A 24,782-nucleotide genomic window follows, 5' to 3' on the forward strand; every position below is an offset into this window, starting at 1 on the left:
CATACAATTTAGATTAATTCTGAAGCTGCATTCATTTTTTTTTTTTTGTATATATTTTTTTTTTTGTGTGCTTGTGTTTAGTGATGTCGCGAACATGAAATTTTCGGTTTGCAAACGCGAACTTCCGCAAATGTTCGCGAACCGGCGAACCGTGCGAACCGCCATAGACCTCAATAGGCAGGCAAATTTTAAAACCCACAGGGACTCTTTCTGGCCACAATAGTGGTTGAAGGGGGGGGGGGGGAGGAGACCTACTCTCCTTCCCCCCCCCGGCCACCACCCCTGGGCGGCGGGTGGGGGCCATAAAGATAATGAGGGGGGGACCTACTGTCCTCCCCCTCTCCGGCCAATAATGAGGGGGACCTACTATCCTCCCCCCCACGGCCCCCACCCCTGGGCAGTGGGTGGGGGCCATAATGGTAATGAGGGTGGGGACCTACTGTCCTCCCCCCCGGCCCCCACCCCTGGGCGGCGGGTGGGGGCCATAAAGATAATGTGGGGGGGACCTACTGTCCTCCCCCTCTCCGGCCCCCACCCATGTGTGGCGGGTGGGGGCCCTAAAAATAACAATAAGGGGGAGACCTACTGTCCCCCCTGGCCCCACCCCTGTGCGGCGGGTGGGGGCCCTAAAAATAACAATAAGGGGGGACCTACTGTCCCCCCCGGCCCCCACCCCTGTGCAGCGGGTGGGGGCCCTAAAAATAACAATAAGGGGGGTACCTACTGTCCCCCACCCCTGAACGGCGGGTGAGGGGCCCTAAAATTAACAATAGGGGGGGACCTACTGTCCCCCCCGGCCCCCACCCCTGAGCGGCGGGTGGGGGCCATAAAGATAATGTGGGGGGGACCTACTGTCCTCCCCCTCTCCGGCCCCCACTACTGTGTGGCGGGTGGGGGCCCTAAAAATAACAAGGGGGAGACCTACTGTCCCCCCCGGCCCCACCCCTGTGCGGCGGGTGGTGTCCCCCCCGGCCCCCACAGCTGTGCAGCGGGTGGGGGCCCTAAAAATAATAAGGGGGTACCTACTGTCCCCCCCTGGCCCCCACCCCTGAACGGCGGGTGAGGGGCCCTCAAATTAACAATAGGGGGGGACCTACTGTCCCCCCTGGCCCCCACCCCTGAGCGGCGGGTGGGGGCCCTAAAATTTATAATAGGGGGGGGACCTACTGTCCACCCCCCCCGGCCCCCACCCCTGAGTGGCGGGTGGGGGCCCTAAAATTAACAATAAGAGGGGGACCTATTGTCCCCCCGGCCCCCACCCCTGAGCGGTGGGTGGGGGCCCTAAATACAAAGGGGGGACCTACTGTCACTGTTTAATAGACATGCCCCTACTCGCGGTATTGCGAGTAGGGGCACAATTTACTAATATTAAGTAATTTTTACTTAGTATTAGTAAATTTGGCCACAAAAAAAAAAATAGGGGGCGGACCGAACATCGCATATGTTCGCCATCCGTGGTGAACGCGGACATGCTATGTTAGCCGGGAACTATTCGCCAGCGAACCGTTCGGGACATCACTATTTGTGTTTATTATACATACATTATCCTCCATAGCCAGTAACCTGTGTTTATTATACATTATCCCCCATAGCCAGTAACCTGTGTTTATTATACATTATCCCCCCATAGCCAGTAACTTGTGTTTATTATACATTATCCTCCCATAGCCAGTAACCAGTGTTTATTATACATTATCCTCCCCATAGCCAGTAACCTGTGTTTATTATACATTATCCTCCCATAGCCAGTAACCTGTGTTTATTATACATTATCCTCCCATAGCCAGTAACCTGTGTTTATTATACATTATCCCCCCATAGCCAGTAACCTGTGTTTATTATACATTATCCTCCCATAGCCAGTAACCTGTGTTTATTATACAATATCCCCCATAGCCAGTAACCTGTGCTTATTATACATTATCCTCCCATATCCAGTAACCTGTGTTTATTATACATTATCCCCCATAGTCATTTATCGTTGGACCTAGGCAGCATGATGTCTTAGGCCGGCCCAGGGAGTGAGTGAGTGAATAATATAATATATATGTTCAGAAACATATTAGTAATATATGTAAATCGGGTTCATGCAAAGAGGGAGAAAAGGTATTAAAGAAAAACACACTTATTGCATCAAATTTACAAAGCCAAACTTTTAAAAGCTTTCCTCATTTCTTTCTCGGGATGAGGAATATATCGGTTGTAGACTGAGGATTTCCATCTGCCCAATCTTTTAATAATATGCACTGGAGTGTCAGTGTTGAAGGAGACCGAAGCTGCCCCTATTCTAAATGAAAGACACGAGACATGGATACAACCCAATCTTAGGAGTAGTGTTCTGATGTAGAAGATGAATTTAGCCGTAGTCAGAGGGATTCAGTGAGAGTAGTGGTGAAATGTGTGTGGCATGACTGAGTGTGGGTAAGTAAGAGTCAAGTATTTTAACTGGGCACTAGTTTTAGGTGGGATAAAGTGGTATAGCGGATGCATGAGTAGGTTGGTTCGTTTTAGAGGTTTGTAGAGAAAGTATATAGTGATCATGATTTTTAGCGATATCCAATATTTTTAAGGTGGTCCCAGTGCCACCACTCATATCTGGTGTCACAATAGCCTGCATTTAAAAACAAACAAACTTTTTTGACTGTAATATAATAGCAGTCGGTTTCCTTCACACGTGTGCTTCAGGGCCTGCCAGGGCACAGTGTCACACCAGTGCAACTCATATCTGGTGTAACAGTAGTGTACATTTAAAAAAAAATAAAAAAATACAGGGGGCTTGTTGTCACCTTTCGGGGACCCTAGGTGTTGTACGTGGCTGTGTGGAGGAAGAGACCTTCAATGACATCAGTGAGGACAAGGAACGGGACATGGCTAGCTTGGTATCCAACCTTGTGCAAATGGGGAGTTTGCGGTTGTGCAAATGGACTGTTTGCGGTTGTTTGTGGTGCGTTAAACGGGGAGTTTGGTCTGTCACTGTGAAGCGGGCGTAATCCTCACACTACTTAATCGATACAACATCATACCTGATGTTTTAAAGCATGTTATTCCAAACAATTTAGGAATGTTAGGTGATTTATGCCCTTTATGGATTAAAACCAGACTCTGCATCAACTATGTAATTTTCCATGGGAGTTTTGCCATGGATCCCCCTCCGGCATGCCACAGTCCAGGTGTTAGTCCCCTTGAAACAACATTTCCATCACTATTGTGGCCAGAAAGAGTCCCTGTGGGTTTTAAAATTTGCCTGTCTATTGAAGTCTATGGCGGTTGCCCAGTTCGCCCGCTCGCGAACATTTGCGGAAGTTCGCGTTCGCGAACGGAACATGTTATGTTCGCGATATCACTACACATCATTTATAAAGTTAATGCACTACAATATTACAGGGGAAAAATCCTTGTACCATACCTGTAATATTGTAGTGCATTCATTATTCAACTTCGGGTGGAGGTTTGAAATACCGGTAGAGCGTAGTGTTTAGGAATATTTTTTATATATATATATATATATATATATATATATATATATATCCATCCATAGATAAATAGGAGCACTCAAAAGGACTTCTTTATCATGTATTTATTGTGACAAAAAGTTTACATCAAAGTGTAGAACATCAAATCGACGTTTCGACCCCTCAGGGTCAAAACGTTGATTTGATGTTCTACACTTTGATGTAAACTTTTTGTCACAATAAATACATGATAAAGAAGTCATTTTGAGTGCTCCTATTTATCTATGGTTATATATATATATATATATATATATATATTTTTTTTTTTTTATTCATTTATCTTCTCCTTCCAATTTATCACATAGTTCTCCTCTTTCTAGTGGAAATTTAGTATTCTATCTCAGATTTTTTCCAACTTCACCATAATTTATAAAGGGCAGTAAGTAATCTTTTAAGCTTCTCTTAGAAAGCAGCATTTTTTTTTTACTTGAAATCTTTAAATAGTATGCCTTTTTTCTAATAGACGGAAGCACATTTCACGAGTGAGTTCTAAATGAGGACCATTCCATGATAACTTAAGTGAATTGTAGCATAGACACATACTGAATAAAAATACCACTGTGACTTCATGTAGCTCCATTTAGGATAACATCAACACTAAATGCTTGTACAAGAAACAGATCTAAAAATAGACAAGCTGCCCGGCAAATGTCTGGGACTGAAATGCCAAGATTTAATTGGAAGCCCTTATTATAATGTTGTTACATTAAGAACACGTTGAAAACAGTGTATGTTTCTGAGATAAACTTTCCAAAGGAGTTAGACATTAAAAGTTCTGTATTAAGTATCTCGTTATAGACAGGTTTATCTCTTGGCAAATGTTGGCTGATGTAATAAGGTGAGAATGATCTATGGGCCACATTATTGAACTAGTGAAACTCCAGAAGATTGATTTTGAGTCCACAAGACATACACCAGACATGCACCTGTCATGACCAACATGACTTGCTGTCACTTTGAAGAACATAAAAAATAATCTATGCATTGTGCTAGCAAATGCATAGATGAAAATGTATTTCTCCACACATTTGTTTTGACATTTATGGTCTCTGCAGAAATGCAAATGACAACCCGTAAGGAGATCAGGAGTATGCAGCTTCTCCAACTCTAAGTAAAGCGATATTGCTGTATACCACTGTAAAGGATCCTGCTATCCGTGCAGCGCTGATCCTTATAGCGTCTCCCGAAATCCAAGCTGAAAAGAGTGAAGTAGTGATTATAGCTCCCAATTCCCCAAACATGAGTCGAGACTTCATAAAGGGGTAAAACGAATGTGTTTATTGATGGCTAAAATCAGCCCTTTTATGATGGTCTCCCAGCAAGGGAACTCCCACATGGGACCTTGTGGAAGACTAACAAAATATGCAGAACCAATCAGTATACAGTACAATTCTTATACACACCCACAGGAAGAGTGTAACCCCTCCTCTCTATCCTGGAGATAATTAACTTAAGTGGTTGCAGAGAACCTAATTATCTCCGGGCAGAGAGAAACATGTGCTTTTTACCTTTTAACAAAACTGTATTAAAATCAATAACTCATGTTTCACTGAACGAAGTCCCCATGTTCCACACACCCCCAGATAGCTTGGATCTGAGCGCATATTATAGGCGAATAGCGCTCAGATCCCACGAACACAGTTCTCAATAACGTTGAGTAAAGTTTAAGTTCACCAGCTGTAATGGAAGTTAAACTGCACAAACCCACATACGAGTGTAACAGGGGAAATGTAAAATCTAAACAAGTAAGGCGAATGATGTGATCCAGAGACAGAGGGCTCTGTCCCAAGTGCCTTAAGACCCCATATGACTTAACATGGCCAGCATCCAAGGGTAAGAGGCTAGCAATCCGTCTCCTCCAAGAGATAGGGGGGCAGGGCAGTTTGTCACATGCAGACCTAGTGACAAAAGCCATTTTGTCACACATCTCCCCTTTTCCAAACGGACTAACAGGGTATCTGACCTCCTGCCGGTAAGTGCCCTTGTTAGTCCAGCAGTCCACACACAAAACAGAAACAGCAGTACAGCCCCCCCACAATAACTGGTTTCTACACCTGAGTGAGGGAAAAACTTGTCCATGTCCAGGTGCCTCACCACGGCTGTGTGTGGGACTGGTAGGCTGCCGGGGGTGGGTGGCTGAGTGGGCAGAGACCAGCGGTACTCTGCCCTGGTACCAGCACTACTACGGGAGTAGTCTGGTTGAAGCCTGGTTGCAGGAGACCGACTGTCTCCCCTTTAGCTGCACAGCTCTGCTGCTGGAGACCGACTGTCTCCCCTTTAACTGCACAGCTCTGCTGCTGGAGACCGACTGTCTCCCCTTTGGCTGCACTGCTCTGCTGCTGGAGACCGACTGTCTCCCCCTTTTCTGCACAGCTCTGCTGCTGAAGACCGACTGTCTCCCCTTTAGCTGCACAGCTCTGCTGATGGGGACCGACTGTCTTCCCTTTAGCTGTACAGCTCTGCTGCTGGAGACCGACTGTCTCCCCTTTGGCTGCACAGCTCTGCTGCTGGAGACCGACTGTCTCCCCTTTAGCTGCACAGCTCTGCTGCTGGAGACCGACTGTCTCCCCTTTAGATGTACAGCTCTGCTGCTGGAGACCGACTGTCTCCCCTTTGGCTGCACAGCTCTGCTGCTGGAGACCGACAGTCTCTACTCCTAATACAGTGTCCTGCTGCTGGGGAAAGGAGACTGGGCTCTCTATTCCCTGCTGGACACACTGCCGCTGGGGAATGGAGACTAGGCTCTCAAATCCCTGCAGGACCAGTGAAGAGACCTCGGTCCCATCTCCACCTGCCGACTGTGGATCCTCCCCGGACAAGTCTATGAGGTCCCCTACCTCTGCAGCTGGTAGCGGAGCAGGGTGTACCTCAGCCGGGTCTTGCCAGTGGTGCAGGTTAGGCTGTGAGTGGATCAAGCTGAGCAGATGTTGGTAGTCCTGCTCCAGCTCCCACTCCCTTCTGACCAGGAATGTTAGATCTGCTCTCACCCCCCTTTCGGGAGGCCAATCATGTAGGTCTCTCCTGTAGTCCATAAGGTCCCAGAATCTGGACTCTCCCGTGCTCCCAAAATCCTTTTCGTCAAAGGACTCCCATAATAGACCAGGGCCATTGTAATCCTCACCCTCGGGTCTGTGATATTCCTCCGTCCAGGGAGCCTGCCGCACTGTGTCCCACCATAGTGCCTGGTATGCGTCCTCTAACCAGGTCTCCTGCCATACCAGGGTCTCGAGCTCCGACACCCACTCCTTCAGGGGCTGCTCCCCCAGCAGAGGCTTTCGCAGCGCCAATCGCATTCGCAACCTCTGCTCCTCGCTGGGGAGACTCTCGCTCCGTTGTCGCTGCATGTCCTCCTTGGCCTCGTGCCATACGCCTTTCCGGGATGCATCCCTGTAATCCGGGTGCTCCTCCTAATGGAACGCTGTCCAGGAACTAGCTGATTTCATGCTGCTGTAGCCAGGGGCACTGTACGAATACTAGCGTTGCCCTAATTATAAATCCATGGTACCCGTGTCGCTAGGATGCTATTCACTACTTGATTCGGTTCTGTATATCCATTCCGGAGAAAATCACGCCGCTTGCCACCAGCATAAAGGATCCTGCTATCCGTGCAGCGCTGATCCTTGTAGCGTCTCCCGAAATCCAAGCTGAAAAGAGTGAAGTAGTGATTATAGCTCCCAATTCCCCAAACATGAGTCGAGACTTCATGAAGGGGTAAAACGAATGTGTTTATTGATGGCCAAAATCAGCCCTTTTATGATGGTCTCCCAGCAAGGGAACTCCCACATGGGACCTTGTGGAAGACTGTAACAAAATATGCAGAACCAATCAGTATACAGTACAATTCTTATACACACCCACAGGAAGAGTGTAACCCCTCCTCTGCATCCTGGAGATAATTAACTTACCCCTCCTCTCTATCCTGGAGATAATTAACTTAAGTGGTTGCAGAGAACCTAATTATCTCCGGGCAGAGAGAAACATGTGCTTTTTACCTTTTAACAAAACTGTATTAAAATCAATAACTCATGTTTCACTGAACGAAGTCCCCATGTTCCACACACCCCCAGATAGCTTGGATCTGAGCGCATATTATAGGTGAATAGCGCTCAGATCCCACGAACACAGTTCTCAATAACGTTGAGTAAAGTTTAAGTTCACCAGCTGTAATGGAAGTTAAACTGCACAAACCCACATACGAGTGTAACAGGGGAAATGTACAATCCAAGCAAGTAAGGCGAATGATGTGATCCAGAGACAGAGGGCTCTGTCCCAAGTGCCTTAAGACCCCATGACATAACGGGCCAGCATCCCAGGGTAAGAGGCTAGCAATCCGTCTCCTCCAAGAGATAGGGGGGCAGGGCAGTTTGTCACATGCAGACCCAGTGACAAAAGCCATTTTGTCACAACCACAAATCATGATGTGTATGGGCTTGAAATTGTTATTTATGGTTATTTAGGACTGCTCATGCAGCCATCCATCGATTCAAGGGCATTGTGTTTGGTAGAGGAAAGACTATTCTGTAAATATTATATCATAGGTGCTATCAGCCTACTGACTACTTTATTCATGTTATTATCACCAGAGGTACAGACATAAAGGATATAAACAAAAACCTTTCCTAAGGGCCGGGGTGTTGTTTTGTTAGCAAAAAGACCAGGTGCTTCATCCTAAATGTACATATTATAGACATTTGCACATATATTGATTCAATCCTGTCCAAAACCCCACCCTATGTCTAACCCCATACCATAACATGATCTTTAAATCACATTGTGACACCATATGCTTCAATTAATATTCATAAAATCCATACCTGCCATGTTAAAAGCAAAGGTGTTTTAAACCTAAATTCACTGCAATACCCCCGCATTGTGCAGCATAATTAACTCCTAATGAAATGCACAAAAGTGGCACTGTCACTACTTATGCAATTGGAGATGTTATTTCTCTCTCAATATTGCATTGGACTAAAATCGTATTGGTAATATAAAAGCGCTAAAATGAATATTTAGTATAAGTGCAGGGTGGGGAAGAAAAAATGTGTAAACACTCCCTCACCACCCAAATATATATCAATCTTAAATACTTTGATAATTGTTAGCTGCTACACACCTGTGTGAGCCCAAACCACACACCAAAAGAATGAACAATACACTTATGCAGGTGGAGCGCAAAATCCAATCCAGATTCCCAGAAGGATCTTGGGATTATTTCAATTCAGACATAAATGGGAATAAAATCATATAATAGTGAAGCACAGTAACACTTTAAAACATTTATTTTACACACTAGACACAAAACACTCCTATCCACATATAAGGGTTGGAGTCCAAGAAAAAAGAAAATGAAACAACAGTAGTAAAAATAGCCTCTTACAAGGTTTAAGAAAGTGAGTATATGCAGACCCTGCTGCTACTCACAAACGCTTTTGTGGTGCCCCTGCTCGGGATTAGTTGATGTATCAGCTCGTTTCCGTGGATGGTGTGTGGAAACGAGCTGATACATCAACTAATCCCGAGCAGGGGCACCACAAAAGCGTTTGTGAGTAGCAGCAGGGTCTGCATATACTCACTTTCTTAAACCTTGTAAGAGGCTATTTTTACTACTGTTTCATTTTCTTTTTATTTTTTCTTGGACTCCAACCCTTATATGTGGATCAGAGTGTTTTGTGTCTAGTGTGTAAAATAAATGTTTTAAAGTGTTACTGTGCTTCACTATTATATGATTTTATTCCCATTTATGTCTGAATTGAAATAATCCCAAGATCCTTTTGGGAATCTGGATTGGATTTTGCGCTCCACCTGCATAAGTATATTGCATTGGACTAGGCCGCTTAAAAGTGAAGATAACATTTCCCCCTAAAGTGGCAGAAGAAGACGCGCCTCCAACCTTGGCACACTAAGTCGACCCGCCACCTGCAGAGATGTTCCCGCACCTTGTCAGACTTCCTCCATTATAAATTCAAATTCTCTCCTTTTCCCACCTCAAGCCACCCCCCAAACAAACTTTTCGTCCGATAGCCTTGAATGCTACTTTACAGGCAAGATTGAAAAGCTAAGAAAAGTAGTCTCCCCCCTTTGCTTCTCCCTCTCACAACCACACCTGGACCATACCTTTTCTACCCTACAGGCCTTCTCCACAGCCACCACCTGTCCGCTTAATCCAGTACCGTCCCACCTTATCAGATCTTGCTTCCCTTGTCTTGTACCATCCTTAACACACATCCTAAACTGATCTCTTTCATCTGGTGTTGTCCCTGCTCCTCTTAAGCATGTTACTGTTGTACCCATCCTAAAAAAGCCATCCCTAGAACTGTCTTCCCCTTCCAACTATCGCCCCCTATCCCTGCTTCCTTTTTCCTCAAAGCTTCTTGATAGACTTGTTAGTCTCCCCAGAAGCCGAACTGCCATGCTACAATAGGTAATGAATGCTGCCACCAGGCTGATCTTTCTCACCAGTCGCTCTTCCCATACCTCACCCCTATATCGATCCTGTATCCTATAGATGTCAATTTAGAATACTAACTGTGGCAAAAATGCTTCTGCTACGAGCTCCTGGAGGAGCCTGCTGGCTAGCCCCCTGCCCAAGGTCTATGGGCCATGTAACAGACTTTTAAAAGACTTGGTTCGTGTGGCTTTCCTATTAGTTCGGGAACCGAACAAACGCACGAATTGAGGACCACCTCTAGGCTCGTTAACCCCTATTGACCTCTCCTGACACCTCCACATTCTAAGTGTTCAGCGAGGTGGCCGCCGTTCATATGCACGAACACGTGGGAACTGAGTTGGCAGCCATTTTGTTGCACAAACGCAGGCAGCAGTGTTTGGTTATAGAGTGCATGGAACTAAAATCGGACACTCTAACTTGCGAATACCGCTGAACTTTGACGAATGTCTGCTTTGTTTCTACTCATGTCAGGAGAGTGCCATTCAGTAGGATTGTTCACATGAACTAGGCGAACAATCGCTACCTAGGAGCCAGAGGATTGGTTAGGTATTTAATTTGGTTATGGACTCCTGAAAGTGAAAGGTTTACCTCGATGGAAATTTCAAAACACCGAACCGATCTGAGTGCTTTTTGGATATGATAGGCACTCAGATCAGGGCTATCCAGGGATGTGACTCTTGAGGGGGATCCTTGTATTTTGTGAGTACTTTTGGGGTAAAAATTGTTATACTTTTCTGTACCTGGAGATAATTGAGTTTGTATAGTTCCTGACTCAATTATCTCTCAGGCACAGGGGAGGAGTTTACTGTGTGTATAAATTGAGTGTGCTTGGCTGCATTAAGCAGATCTACTCCCAGCATTAAGTCTTGACTAATGTGTGGGGGGAATACTATAACAGCTACAATTACTACACAGCTATACTCTCTGCAGGAGAGCTTTGATTACTGGAAGCTTGCTTCAGGACCCTGTGCCAGGGTGGGAAGCAATGGCAAGTCCCCAGCCAAGCTGCGAAGCGTGATTGGCTGAAGTACCCAATCGGGGTACCAGGCGGTCCACCACACTAACCCTTACCTATAAAGCTCTAACCAACTCTAGCCCCTCTTAATTTCTTCACTGATTCATAGATATGCCCCTTCTCGGTCTCTCCGCTCTTCCGGTGGCCTTCTCCTGTCCACTGCTCGCCTTACTGCTAACTTGCGCTTGCAAGACTTCTATTGGTCGGCTCCCTTCCTTTCGGACAGCCTGCCTACCCCCATCAGACTCTCCCAAAGTCTTCAATTATTTAAGAAGTCCCTCAAAACACATCTGTTCAGAAATGCTTATAAACTTCCAGAGTAACTTATCTGTACCTATCCATATCCGTCTCTTGCTCTCCTATAGAGCCACACTCCACTCTCACCTCCAGTTCTGCTACTTTTCCACCTTGTTTGGTGGCGGTCACCCTTGCTGCCCTGTTGTGTATTTGTAGTCCACCTCCTCTAGATTGTAAGCTCATTTGAGCAGGGCCCTCATCTACCTATTGTTCCTGTGTCACTGTGTAATTGTCTAATTTCTTGTAAATTTCCCCCCCTTTCATAATATTGTAAAGCGCTGCAGAATTAGTTGGTGCTATATAAATAACAATAATCTACAGGCCCAAATAGAAACATACCTTCAGTCAAAGCATTAGCTAGAGAATCGGAGGAAGAGAGTCTGGCTTTGAATGAGACACTTCAAAAATTGGTCTGGTGACCCAAATAATATCCCACAAAAACATGTACATTCCATTGCCTTTTACAGCAAACTATGACGTTAGAATTAAGGAACAAGGAACCATTATTGTTGTTCCCTTAATTGAATGCTCCTGTCTTACTTGCTGTGCTAAGGACACACTCACTCTAGTCTTATGCTCAGGGGCGGACTGACCGGTCGGGCACGCCAGGAGGGGGGCCCGCCACCAGGGGGCCCGGACTGCACAGGTAATCCAATGCGTGCCCGGGCCCCCGGTCCTTCAAAGTGCAGTGCATATAATTGCCTTCCGCAGGACCTATTCAGAGCATTTGCCCGACGGTCTGATTAAGCACTTGTGGCTTTCCGGCTACATGCATGTTGCCCCGCCCCTTCCCGGTTTGGCTCCGCCCCCTTCCTGGAGTGATTGCAGAGCAGACCGCATGGGAGGCAGTCAGGCAGACAGGCAAGCTGGGACAGAGGAGCTCGGGCCCCATGCAACCCTACACACACTGCTACACATGGGATCTCAGAAAGGTAAGAGATCTCCTTATTGTGCATGGAGAGATAGGTCACTGCCCCCTACATTTTCACACTGCCCCCTCCCCCACTGTCACACTGCCCCCTCCCCCACTGTCACACTGCCCATCCACCACTGTCACTGCCCCTACACTGTCACACTGCCCCCTCCCCCACTGTCACTGCCCCGACACTGTCACACTGCCCCCTCCCCCACTGTCACTGCCCCTACACTGTCACACTGCCCCCTCCCCCACTGTCACTGCCCCTACATTGTCACACTGCCCCTTCCCCCACTGTCACTGCCCCTACACTGTCACACTGCCCCCTCCCCCACTGTCACTGCCCCTACATTGTCACACTGCCCCCTCCCCCACTGTCACTGCCCCTACACTGTCACACTGCCCCCTCCCCCACTGTCATTGCCCCTACATTGTCACACTGCCCCCTCCCCCACTGTCACTGCCCCTACACTGTCACACTGCCCCCTCCCCCACTGTCACTGCCCCTACACTGTCACACTGCCCCCTCCCCCACTGTCACTGCCCCTACATTGTCACACTGCCCCTTCCCCCACTGTCACTGCCCCTACACTGTCACACTGCCCCCTCCCCCACTGTCACTGCCCCTACATTGTCACACTGCCCCCTCCCCCACTGTCACTGCCCCTACACTGTCACACTGCCCCCTCCCCTACTGTCATTGCCCCTACATTGTCACACTGCCCCCTCCCCCACTGTCACACTGCCCATCCACATCTGTCACTGCCCCTACACTGTTACACTGCCCCTCCCCCACTGTCACACAGCCCATCCACCACTGTCACTGCCCCTACACTGTCACACTGCCCCCTCCCCCACTGTCACACTGCCCATCCACATCTGTCACTGCCCCTACACTGTTACACTGCCCCTCCCCCACTGTCACACAGCCCATCCACCACTGTCACTGCCCCTACACTGTCACACTGCCCCCTCCCCCACTGCCACTGCCCCTACATTGTCACACTGCCCCATCCCCCACTGTCACTGCCCCTACACTGTCACACTGCCCCCTCCCCACTGTCACTGCCCCTACACTGTCACACTGCCCCCTCCCCCACTGTCACTGCCCCTACATTGTCACACATGGCCCCGTGCAACCCTACACACTGCTACACATGGGATCTCAGAAAGGTAAGAGATCTCCTTATTGTGCATGGAGAGATAGGTCACTGCCCCCTACATTTTCACACTGCCCCCTCCCCCACTGTCACACTGCCCCCTCCCCCACTGTCACACTGCCCATCCACCACTGTCACTGCCCCTACACTGTCACACTGCCCCCTCCCCCACTGTCATTGCCCCTACATTGTCACACTGCCCCCTCCCCCACTGTCACTGCCCCTACACTGTCACACTGCCCCCTCCCCCACTGTCACTGCCCCTACATTGTCACACTGCCCCTTCCCCCACTGTCACTGCCCCTACACTGTCACACTGCCCCCTCCCCCACTGTCACTGCCCCTACATTGTCACACTGCCCCCTCCCCCACTGTCACTGCCCCTACACTGTCACACTGCCCCCTCCCCCACTGTCATTGCCCCTACATTGTCACACTGCCCCCTCCCCCACTGTCACTGCCCCTACACTGTCACACTGCCCCCTCCCCCACTGTCACTGCCCCTACACTGTCACACTGCCCCCTCCCCCACTGTCACTGCCCCTACATTGTCACACTGCCCCTTCCCCCACTGTCACTGCCCCTACACTGTCACACTGCCCCCTCCCCCACTGTCACTGCCCCTACATTGTCACACTGCCCCCTCCCCCACTGTCACTGCCCCTACACTGTCACACTGCCCCCTCCCCTACTGTCATTGCCCCTACATTGTCACACTGCCCCCTCCCCCACTGTCACACTGCCCATCCACATCTGTCACTGCCCCTACACTGTTACACTGCCCCTCCCCCACTGTCACACAGCCCATCCACCACTGTCACTGCCCCTACACTGTCACACTGCCCCCTCCCCCACTGTCACACTGCCCATCCACATCTGTCACTGCCCCTACACTGTTACACTGCCCCTCCCCCACTGTCACACAGCCCATCCACCACTGTCACTGCCCCTACACTGTCACACTGCCCCCTCCCCCACTGCCACTGCCCCTACATTGTCACACTGCCCCATCCCCCACTGTCACTGCCCCTACACTGTCACACTGCCCCCTCCCCACTGTCACTGCCCCTACACTGTCACACTGCCCCCTCCCCCACTGTCACTGCCCCTACATTGTCACACATGGCCCCGTGCAACCCTACACACTGCTACACATGGGATCTCAGAAAGGTAAGAGATCTCCTTATTGTGCATGGAGAGATAGGTCACTGCCCCCTACATTTTCACACTGCCCCCTCCCCCACTGTCACACTGCCCCCTCCCCCACTGTCACACTGCCCCCTCCCCCACTGTCACTGCCCCTACACTGTCACACTGCCCCCTCCCCCACTGTCATTGCCCCTACATTGTCACACTGCCCCCTCCCCCACTGTCACTGCCCCTACACTGTCACACTGCCCCCTCCCCCACTGTCATTGCCCCTACATTGTCACACTGCCCCCTCCCCCACTGTCACTGCCCCTACACTGTCACACTGCCCCCTCCCCCACTGTCACTGCCCCTACACTGTCACACTGCCCCCTCCCCCACTGTCATTGCCCCTACATTGTCACACTGCCCCCTCCCCCACTGTCATTGCCCCTACATTGTCACACTGCCCCCTCCCCCACTGTCACTGCCCCTACACTGTCACACTGCCCCCTCCCCCACTGTCACTGCCGCTACACTGTCACACTGCCCCCTCCCCCACTGTCACTGCCCCTACACTGTCACACTGCCCCCTCCCCACTGTCATTGCCCCTACATTGTCACACTGCCCCCTCCCCCACTGTCACTGCCCCTACACTGTCACACTGCCCCCTCCCCCACTGTCACTGCCCCTACACTGTCACACTGCCCCCTCCCCACTGTCACTGCCCCTACACTGTCACACTGCCCCCTCCCCCACTGTCACTGCCCCTACACTGTCACACTGCCCCCTCCCCCACTGTCACACTGCCCATCCACATCTGTCACTGCCCCTACACTGTTACACTGCCCCTCCCCCACTGTCACACAGCCCATCCACCACTGTCACTGCCCCTACACTGTCACACTGCCCCCTCCCCCACTGTCACTGCCCCTACATTGTCACACTGCCCCATCCCCCACTGTCACTGCCCCTACACTGTCACACTGCCCCCTCCCCACTGTCACTGCCCCTACACTGTCACACTGCCCCCTCCCCCACTGTCACTGCCCCTACATTGTCACACTGCCCCTTCCCCCACTGTCACTGCCCCTACATTGTCACACTGCCCCCTCCCCCACTGTCACTGCCCCTACATTGTCACACTGCCCCCTCCCCCACTGTCACTGCCCCTACACTGTCACACTGCCCCCTCCCCACTGTCACTGCCCCTACACTGTCACACTGCCCCCTCCCCCACTGTCACTGCCCCTACATTGTCACACTGCCCCTTCCCCCACTGTCACTGCCCCTACACTGTCACACTGCCCCCTCCACCACTGTCACTGCCCCTACATTGTCACACTGCCCCCTCCCCCACTGTCACTGCCCATACACTGTCACACTGCCCCCTCCCCCACTGTCACTGCCCCTACACTGTCACACTGCCCCCTCCCCCACTGTCACTGCCCCTACACTGTCACACTGCCCCCTCCTCCACTGTCACTGCCCCTACATTGTCACACTGCCCCTTCCCCCACTGTCACTGCCCCTACACTGTCACACTGCCCCCTCCCCCACTGTCACTGCCACTACACTTTCACACTGCCCCTCCCCCACATTGTCACTCCCCCACACACACAGTGGCACCTTCCTTTGGGGTCAGAAAAAGAATAGGGGGAGCCTGGGGTATAAGGAAGAGCCTGGGGCAGAGAAGGAGCAGGGAGAGCCTGGGGCAGAGAAGGAGCAGGGAGAGCCTGGGACAGAGAAGGAGCAGGGAGAGCCTGGGACAGAGAAGGAGCAGGGAGAGCCTGGGGCAGAGAAGGAGCAGGGAGAGCCTGGGGCAGAGAAGGAGCAGGGAGAGCCTGGGGCAGAGAAGGAGCAGGGAGAGCCTGGGACAGAGAAGGAGCAGGGAGAGCCTGGGACAGAGAAGGAGCAGGGAGAGCCTGGGACAGAGAAGGAGCAGGGAGAGCCTGGGGCAGAGAAGGAGCAGGGAGAGCCTGGGACAGAGAAGGAGCAGGGAGAGCCTGGGGCAGAGACGGAGCAGGGAGAGCCTGCGGCAGAGAAGGAGAGCCTACGGCAGAGAAAAATGTATACATTTGAAATAACAGCAACTATATTAATTACAAACATTTCACTAATCTAAGGGGTACAATTTATGGAAATTGACTGCCATGGGGTTCCCAAGTGAAAAAAGGTTGGGAATCACTGAGATAGATCACTGGCTGCAGGAGGGGGAAAATGGAGTCTGCTGGGCCCCACTATGCTGGCCCAACAAGCTGTGCCACTGGACCACCAGGGAATCCACTGTCCCCCTCCCTGGCTACAGGTAAGAGGCAGGGAGGGGGAAGTACATTTAAACATTTTTTTTATAAAAATCCAACCACTAAAAAATACCCCCCAGCAGCATCTGTCACACATCCACCACACACATACATCATCAAACAGACAAAATGCATCCACTACACAACCACACACATCATCCACTACACATATACACATCATCCACTACACAACCACACACATCATCCACTACACAGCCACATACATCATCACACAAACTGCATCCACTACACAACCACACACATCATCCACTACACAAATAAACAACCACACACGTCATCCACTACACAAATACACATCATCCACTACACAACCACATATATCATTCACCACATAAACACACAAACTGCATCTACTACACAACCACACACTCAGTGCCCCCACTCCCTGGCTACAAGTAAGAGGCAGGGAGGGAGAAAGATTTTTGTTAAAAACAAATTGTAAAATTTCAACAGCTAAAAAATACACACACACACTGCATCCACTACACAAACACACACGCAGCATTCACTACACAAACACATGCATCATTCACTACACAAACACACACACCATCCACTACACAAACACACACACACACCATCCACTACACAAACACACACACAGTACTCACTACACAAATATACATAATTCACTACACACTACATCCATTACACAAACACACACTCTGCATTCACTATACACACGATTCATCCACTCTACACACACTCTCTATCCGCTACACAAACATTCAATCTGAGTCCACTATAAACACTGTATCTACTTTACTCATGCACTTTGCATCCACTACACACATTCTACAGCCATACACACACAATCAAATTCAGTACACACACACACACACACACTTCATCCTTGTGGGTGGACTCAAGATGGGTCATGTGGGCTGACTTGGGGGTGGGCCATATGGGCAGGCCCCTGGAGGCCAAGGATTCTGCTCACTGCCTTACAAAGCCCTAAAAACTGGTCTCGGCCACACATTTGTTGGCCATCTTTAGAGGCCAGCCCACAGGCCAGCCAATAAGCCAGTCAGCCAGCCCACTGGCCAGCCAGCCCACAGGCCACCAGCCAGCCAGGCCAGTAGCCAGCCAGCCCACAGGCCAGTAGCCAGCCAGCCAGTCAGCCAACCCACAGGCCAGCCAACCCACAGGCCAGACAGCCCACAGGCCAGCCAGCCCACAGGCCAGCCAGGCCAGCAGCCAGCCACATGCCAGCAGCCAGCCACAGGCTAATAGCCAGTCCACAGGCCTACAGCAAGCCACAGGCTTACATACAGCAAGCCCACAGCCTGCCAGCCATAGCCAGCAAGCCACAGCCAGCCAGAAAGCCCACAGAATGCCAGCCAGCAACAGTAATTAAGGTAAGAGGAGCCAACTTGGCCTAGGTATCAGCGAGCTATGTTGTGTTGCTATATTGTAAAAAAGGAACCAGAGTGTTGGAGAGACCCCCTCCAGGCCCCATTAGACTCCATTGTAGTCTCTAATGGGGCCTGGAGGAGATTCTTTCTAACACACTCTCTAAAGGACACTGAGATAGCCTCTGCTAGAAAGACCCCCTCCATGGCCCATTAGCCCTCAATTGTAGTCTCTACTGGGGTCTTGAGGGGATTATTGTTATTTATTTTGCAGTTTATTTTTTGCATTTGTTAATTATATTGCACTTGTTTAGAACTTATTGCACTTTTGTTCCTTGTGTCTAAAGATTGTGTAGGGTGTGGCTGGAGGCGGGAGAAGGGCAGGGCTTGCTGCGGAGCATGGGTGGGGCCTGTAAGGGGGCCCTTGATTTATTTTGCCCGGGGGCCCTGAGGGTTTTCAGTCCGCCCCTGCTTATGCTGTCATATTTAACTAGCATAAAAAGTTAACTAGCATAAAATAGAATATGTTTAAAGAGTTTCAATAGTTTATGAAGCAGAGATTACCAGTTATAAGTAAGAAAGTATTTGTTAGGATGGTAAAATGTGACATTGTAATGAAAGCAGGCCAGTAATGTATGCTGCAAATATGTTTTTCTGCTGTTATCTTTTTATTCCTTAAAGAATAATGTTATTATTATTATTTTTTTTGCTGTGTGGAGATTTACTTTGAATTATTTTAATTTCTCAGATGCGTTCCCTTGACCTTCCAATATAGTAATTGAATGAAATGTGTATGTATTTTCAGACTCCGATGACAATGTGGTAGGCATAGATGCAGAAGGCATTGATTCGTTGACCCTCACTGAAACAAGGAATGCAGAAGGCCTCAATTATTTGATGGTTGCAACAGTGTAGAAACCATAACAAAACAAAGACATACTTCCTACAATGAGAACAATTATCCTGAACAATCACAAACCTGAAGATAAAGCAAATCCTTGAACATGTAGTTTGGTTAATTTTTTGTGACAGTTGTCTGGATATAAGCAGAAAGAGTGTGTCTTAAAGATACTGGAAATCGAATAAATAAATGTCCAAACCTGTAAAAACTGACGTTCTAACGTGTGTTGGTGTTCTTTTAATATAGTCCAAATTTTCAAACTCAAGCTTAAAATAAACAAATATAATTTTAGGTTAATTCAAAAAGGCTGCTTGAAGGTGACCCATACTTTTTCCAACAAAGCTTGACTTGAAAAAAAGATTTAGCTAGACATTGGAGAAATACAACCACTCCAACAGGGATTGAAATAAAACCTCAAATTTTCAGAGAGAGGAAGAAAAATTATACTTTAATATAGTTAAAAAAGACTATATAAATATAAAAAATATGGGATCCATGGATTTTATACTATGAAAGTTTCAGGCCAGACCAGTGATCTATTGAATTAACCTACCCTGTGAATGATTCACCCCCCAGATTGTCCCCCCCCACCCCTTTCTGAGCCTTGATATTTATTGGCATTATCTGTGCTCTAGATAGACCCAGTATCCGTCCAAATTTTCTGTTTGGTTTGTTGTAAGATTACATTTGTCAATATATACTGATTGAATTCTATATGATTGTATAACTAATTGTAGACTATTCTGATTATACACACTTGACTGTAAGATGTGAATTTGACTTTAGGTCTATCTATACAATTTTAAATAATGCCATTTGCATCCTGCCTAGATAAACTCTTTCATGACAATTGGCTGTTATGCATTTCTCTTTGGAAGTCAAACTCAGCAACCAATTAGTCCCATAATCCTTGCTCTCTGACAGGCTCAAACTTAGCTGTAAAGGGATAAACACTGAGCTCCAAAGGGCTATTGAACTACCAAAGGTCTACCAAGATGCAAATAGTAAAACGACTCATACTAAAAGTAATCAGAGATAAACAGACACCATCATTAACAGGAATTGTGTTATATATGGGATTTTTTTAATACTTACAATATTGTACTGTTTTCTGTATGTTTTCTCTTAAGAACTGATTTATTTTTGTCCCTGACGATAAGTATTTTAAAAAAATTGTACACCTTTGTTGTTGTTTTTTTTGATTAGTAAAACATCTCCTATATGGAAGGGTTGGCTAGCTTCATGAATGGAAGGGTTTGGTTAATAATATAAGGATCTGAAGTACTTCCAACCAGAGTGAAACATTAGGAACATCTAACCTTATCTCCCTGATGAACAGTTAACTGATCATTTTTAGAAGATCGTTAAAAGATCTTTCTTAGTAAATAGTCAGCTTGAAACATAGAAACACAGAAACATAAAATGTGACGGCAGATAAGAACCTTACAGCCCATCTAGTCTGCCCAATTTGCTAAATACTTTAATTAGTCCCTGGCCTTATCTTACATCTAGGATAGTCTTATGCTGATCCCACGCAAGGCTATTCAATGCGTCCACTACCCTCTCTGTAAAGTAATACTTCTTGAAATTATTTTTAAACTCTTGCCCCTCTAATTTAAGACTATGTCCTCTTGTTGTGGTAGTTTTTATTCTTTTAAACAGTCTACATCTTTACTGTGTTGATTCCCTTTATGTATTTAAATGTTTCTTTCATATCCCCCTCTCTCGTCTTTCCTCCAAGCTATACATGTTAAGATCCTTTAACCTTTCCTCGTAAGTTTTATCCTGTAATCCATGAACCAGTTTAGTAGCCCTTCTCTGAGCTCTCTCCTAAGTATCAATATCCTTCTGGAGATATGGTCTCCAGTACTGTGTACAATACTACAAGTGAGATCTCACCAGTGTTCTGTACAATGGCATGAGCACTTCTCCCTTTCTACTGCTAATACCTCTCCATATAAAAACCAAGCAGTCTGCAAGCATTTCTTGCTGCTCTATTACATTTTCTGCCTACTTTTAAATCATCTGAAATAATTACTCCTAAATCCCTTTCCTCAGATGTTGAGGTTAGTAGGGTATCAAATATTCTATGGCTTATCCCTCCTAGAGCATCAACCCTGTTACAAATTTTAGTAGCATCAGAAAAAAGACATACCTTACCATCAAGACCTTCTGCAATATCACTAATAAAAATATTAAAGAGAATGGATCCAAGTACAGATCCCTGAGGTACCCCACTGGTAACTAGACCTTGCTTCAAATATACTCCGTTGACTACATCACTCTGTTGCCTGTCATTCAGCCATTGCCTAACCCATTCAACACTATAGGAGTACAAACTTAAAGGACCACTATAGGCACCCAGACCACTTTAGCTTAATGAAGTGGTTTGGGTGCCTGGTCCAGCTAGGGTTAACCCTTTTTTCTATAAACATAGCAGTTTCTGAGAAACTGCTATGTTTATATTTGGGTTAATCCAGCCTCTAGTGGCTGTCTCATTGACAGTCGCTAGAGGCGCTTGCGTGCTTCTCACTGTGAAAATCGCAATGAGAAGACGCCAGCATCCATAGGAAAGCATTGTAAATGCTTTCCTATGAGACTGGCTGAATGCGCGCGCGGCTCTCGCCACGCATGTGCATTCAGCTGAAGAGGAGGAGAGGAGGAGGAGAGCTCCCAGCGCTGGAGAAAGAGGTAGTTTAACCCCTTCCTCTGCATCCAGCACAGCGGGAGGGGGACCCTGAGGGTGGGGGCACCCTCAGAGTACTATAGTGCCAGGAAAAAGAGTATGTTTTCCTGGCACTATAGTGGTCCTTTAAAGATTGCAGTTTATTGATAAGCCTTCTATGTGGAACAGTGTCAAAAGCCTTACTGAGATCTAGATAAGCAACGTCTACTGCAGCACCCATATCTATTATTTTAGTAACCCAATCAAAATAATCAATAAGATTAGTTTGGCATGATCTCAGTGAAGTAAACTCTGATCTTGAAATCATGTGATTTTTAAATATTCAACAATCCTATCCTTTAACATCCTTTATTTCAATAACATTATGGCAGCTCTACAACATATCGACTGGCAAAAACTCCTTAGTGAAAAAAACACTCAGGATAAATGGAAACTATTCAAACAAATATTAGAAAGGTACATTTCTCAGTATGTACCATTGGGCAATACATATAAAAGAAACAAATTGAAATCAATGTGGCTTAGTAGAGAAGTAAAACAAGAGATTAAATATAAGAAAATGGCATTTGAAGCATTTAAATCAGACAAATCAAATGCATCCTATATAAGATATAAGTAAGCCAATAATGCTTGCAAAAAAAGCAATTAAATTGGCTAAACTATAAAATGAGAAATTGATAGCCAAAGAATGCAAAAACAACCCCCATAAAAAAAAAATACAAAAAAAAAATTGTAGTGTAGGTACAAAAAAAAAGTGTAGGTACACTGGAAACAGAGATAAGTCTGTTAGTTAATGAAGACCATTTTTCTTCAGTATGTATTTATGAGGATCCTATGGCAAGATATATGCAAATGATTGCTGCAAAAAACTCAAAGATAACTTGTGATTGGATGACTTGAGACAAGGTGCTACAGCAGTTAAAGAAAATTAATGTAATTAAAGCTCCGGGGCCTATGAGTACTTAAAGGACCACTATAGTGCCAGGAAAACATACTCGTTTTCCTGGCACTATAGTGCCCTGAGGGTGCCCCCAACCTCAGGGTCCCCCTCCCGCTGGGCTCTAGGGGGAGGAAGGGGTTAAACTTACCTCTTTCTCCAGCGCCGGGCGGGGAGCTCTCCTCTCCGCCTCCTCGGCTGAATGTGCATGCTCAGCAAGAGCCGCGTGCGCATTCAGCCAGTCTCATAGGAAAGCATTTACAATGCTTTCCTATGGACTCTGGTGTCTTCTCACTGTGATTTTCACAGTGAGAAGCACGCAAGTGCCTCTAGCGGCTGTCAATGAGACAGCCACTAGAGGCTGGATTAACCCCAATATAAACATAGCAGTTTCTCTGAAACTGCTATGTTTATAGACAAAAGGGTTAATCCTAGCTGGACCAGGCACCCAGACCACTTCATTAAGCTGAAGTGGTCTGGGTGCCTATAGTGGTCCTTTAAGGAGCCAGGTGGGGAAATAAGTGAACCTCTGTATTTAATCTTTCAAGATTATTTTGTTTCAGGTATTGTACCGGAGGATTGGAGGAAGGCAGATGTCATTCATATATTTAAAAAAGGGTTCAAAATCCTTGCCTGGAAATTATACTTAACTTCTGTGACTTGGAAAATATTTGAAGGGCTATTAATGGATAATATTCAGGAATTAATTGGGAAGAACTTTATCAGCAATAATCAGCATGGCTTTATGAAACATAGGTCATGTCAAACTAACCTAATTACATTCTACAAAGAAGTAGAAGTATAGATCAGGGTGTTGCAGTGGATGTGATCTACTTGGATTTTGCCAAGGCTTTGATACGGTTCCCTACAATAGGTTAGTCTTCAAACTAAAAGAAATTGGTCTCGATGAATATTCTTGTTCTTGGGTAGAACATTGGCTTAAGGATAGAGTACAATGAGTTGTCATTAATGGTAAATTTTCAAGCTGGCCAAAAGTGGTAAGAGGTGTCCCTCAGGGTTCTGTTTTGGGACCGCTTCTATTTAACATATTTATAAATGATCTTGCAATAGGTATTGAAAACCATGTTTCAGTGTTTGCAGATGACACAAAATTTTGAAAAGTTATACAATGTGAGCAGGATATTGCTTTGCTGCAGAGGGATTTAGATAGATTGGGGGACTGGGGACTAAAATGGCACATGAAATTTAATGTAGAGAAATGCAAAGTTATGCACTTCAGGGTCAAGAATTCACAGGCGACTTACACCCTCAATGGTAGTGAATTAGGGATAACCACATACGAGAAGGATTTGGGAATTGTTATAGACAACAAATTAGGCAACAATAGGCTGCAGTTGCTAACAGTGGCATATCCAGGATTCATACTTAGGGGGGGCACATGGGGGGCACATAAGGGGCCAGAGACAAAATAAGGGGTTCACATACATACACACACAGAGGGCTCGTCAAATTCCAGGCGCCAGGTCGCCATGACGACTAGACATTTCACCCTGGCACCTTGCATTTGTCAGCCCTTTGCTAAGCCGCGCAGGAAACATTAGAGCCGGCCGCCGCAGGGAGCATGGAGATGGTGCGTGAGGGAGCAGTAACCTTCCTGAAGTTCCTCTCTGCTCCCTTGTGCACTGTTTAGTAACATGACGTCACTCCGCCCCCAGCATCACTTCAGAGAGCGCGCAGAGGAGCAGAGAGAAACTGCAGGAAGACTGGGAGTAGACACACTGGACGCCAGGGAAAGATCCACTCAGCTCTCCCAAAAGCTGGGTGGATTTAAATTGAAACAAAAATATTAAATTGTGATTGTGTGGGAAAATATGTGTGTGTGTGTGTGTGCTGGAAGGGCCTGTAAAGTGTGTGTGTGTGTGTGCATTATATGTGTATTGGGGTTGCACTGTGTGATTATTAAGGAGTTGTTGTTATATATATTTAAAGGACCACTATAGTGCCAGGAAAACAAACTCATTTTCCTGGCACTATAGGGTCTTAAGGTCCCCCCCACCCTCAGGGTTCCACTCCCGCTGGGCTGAAGGGGTTAGAAACACTTACCTTTCTCCAGCGCCGGGCTCCCTCGGCGCTGGGAACTCTCC

General features: G+C 47.3%; 1 protein-coding gene across 1 annotated transcript in view; it reads left to right on the forward strand.

Annotated features, from left to right (window-relative positions):
* ROS1 (ROS proto-oncogene 1, receptor tyrosine kinase) overlaps positions 1-19,231 on the forward strand; it is a 295,800-nt gene extending 276,569 nt beyond the window's left edge. Inside the window, exon 41 of the mRNA XM_063441784.1 lies at positions 18,959-19,231. Within this exon, the coding sequence (XP_063297854.1) occupies positions 18,959-19,068 (110 nt within the window). The 3' untranslated portion in view covers positions 19,069-19,231. The remainder of the gene's footprint in view (positions 1-18,958) is intronic.
* The last annotated feature ends 5,551 nt before the right edge of the window (positions 19,232-24,782 follow it).

The sequence above is a fragment of the Pelobates fuscus genome, chromosome 2, assembly GCF_036172605.1.
Source record: "Pelobates fuscus isolate aPelFus1 chromosome 2, aPelFus1.pri, whole genome shotgun sequence".
In the NCBI taxonomy this organism is placed as follows: Eukaryota; Metazoa; Chordata; class Amphibia; order Anura; family Pelobatidae; genus Pelobates; species Pelobates fuscus.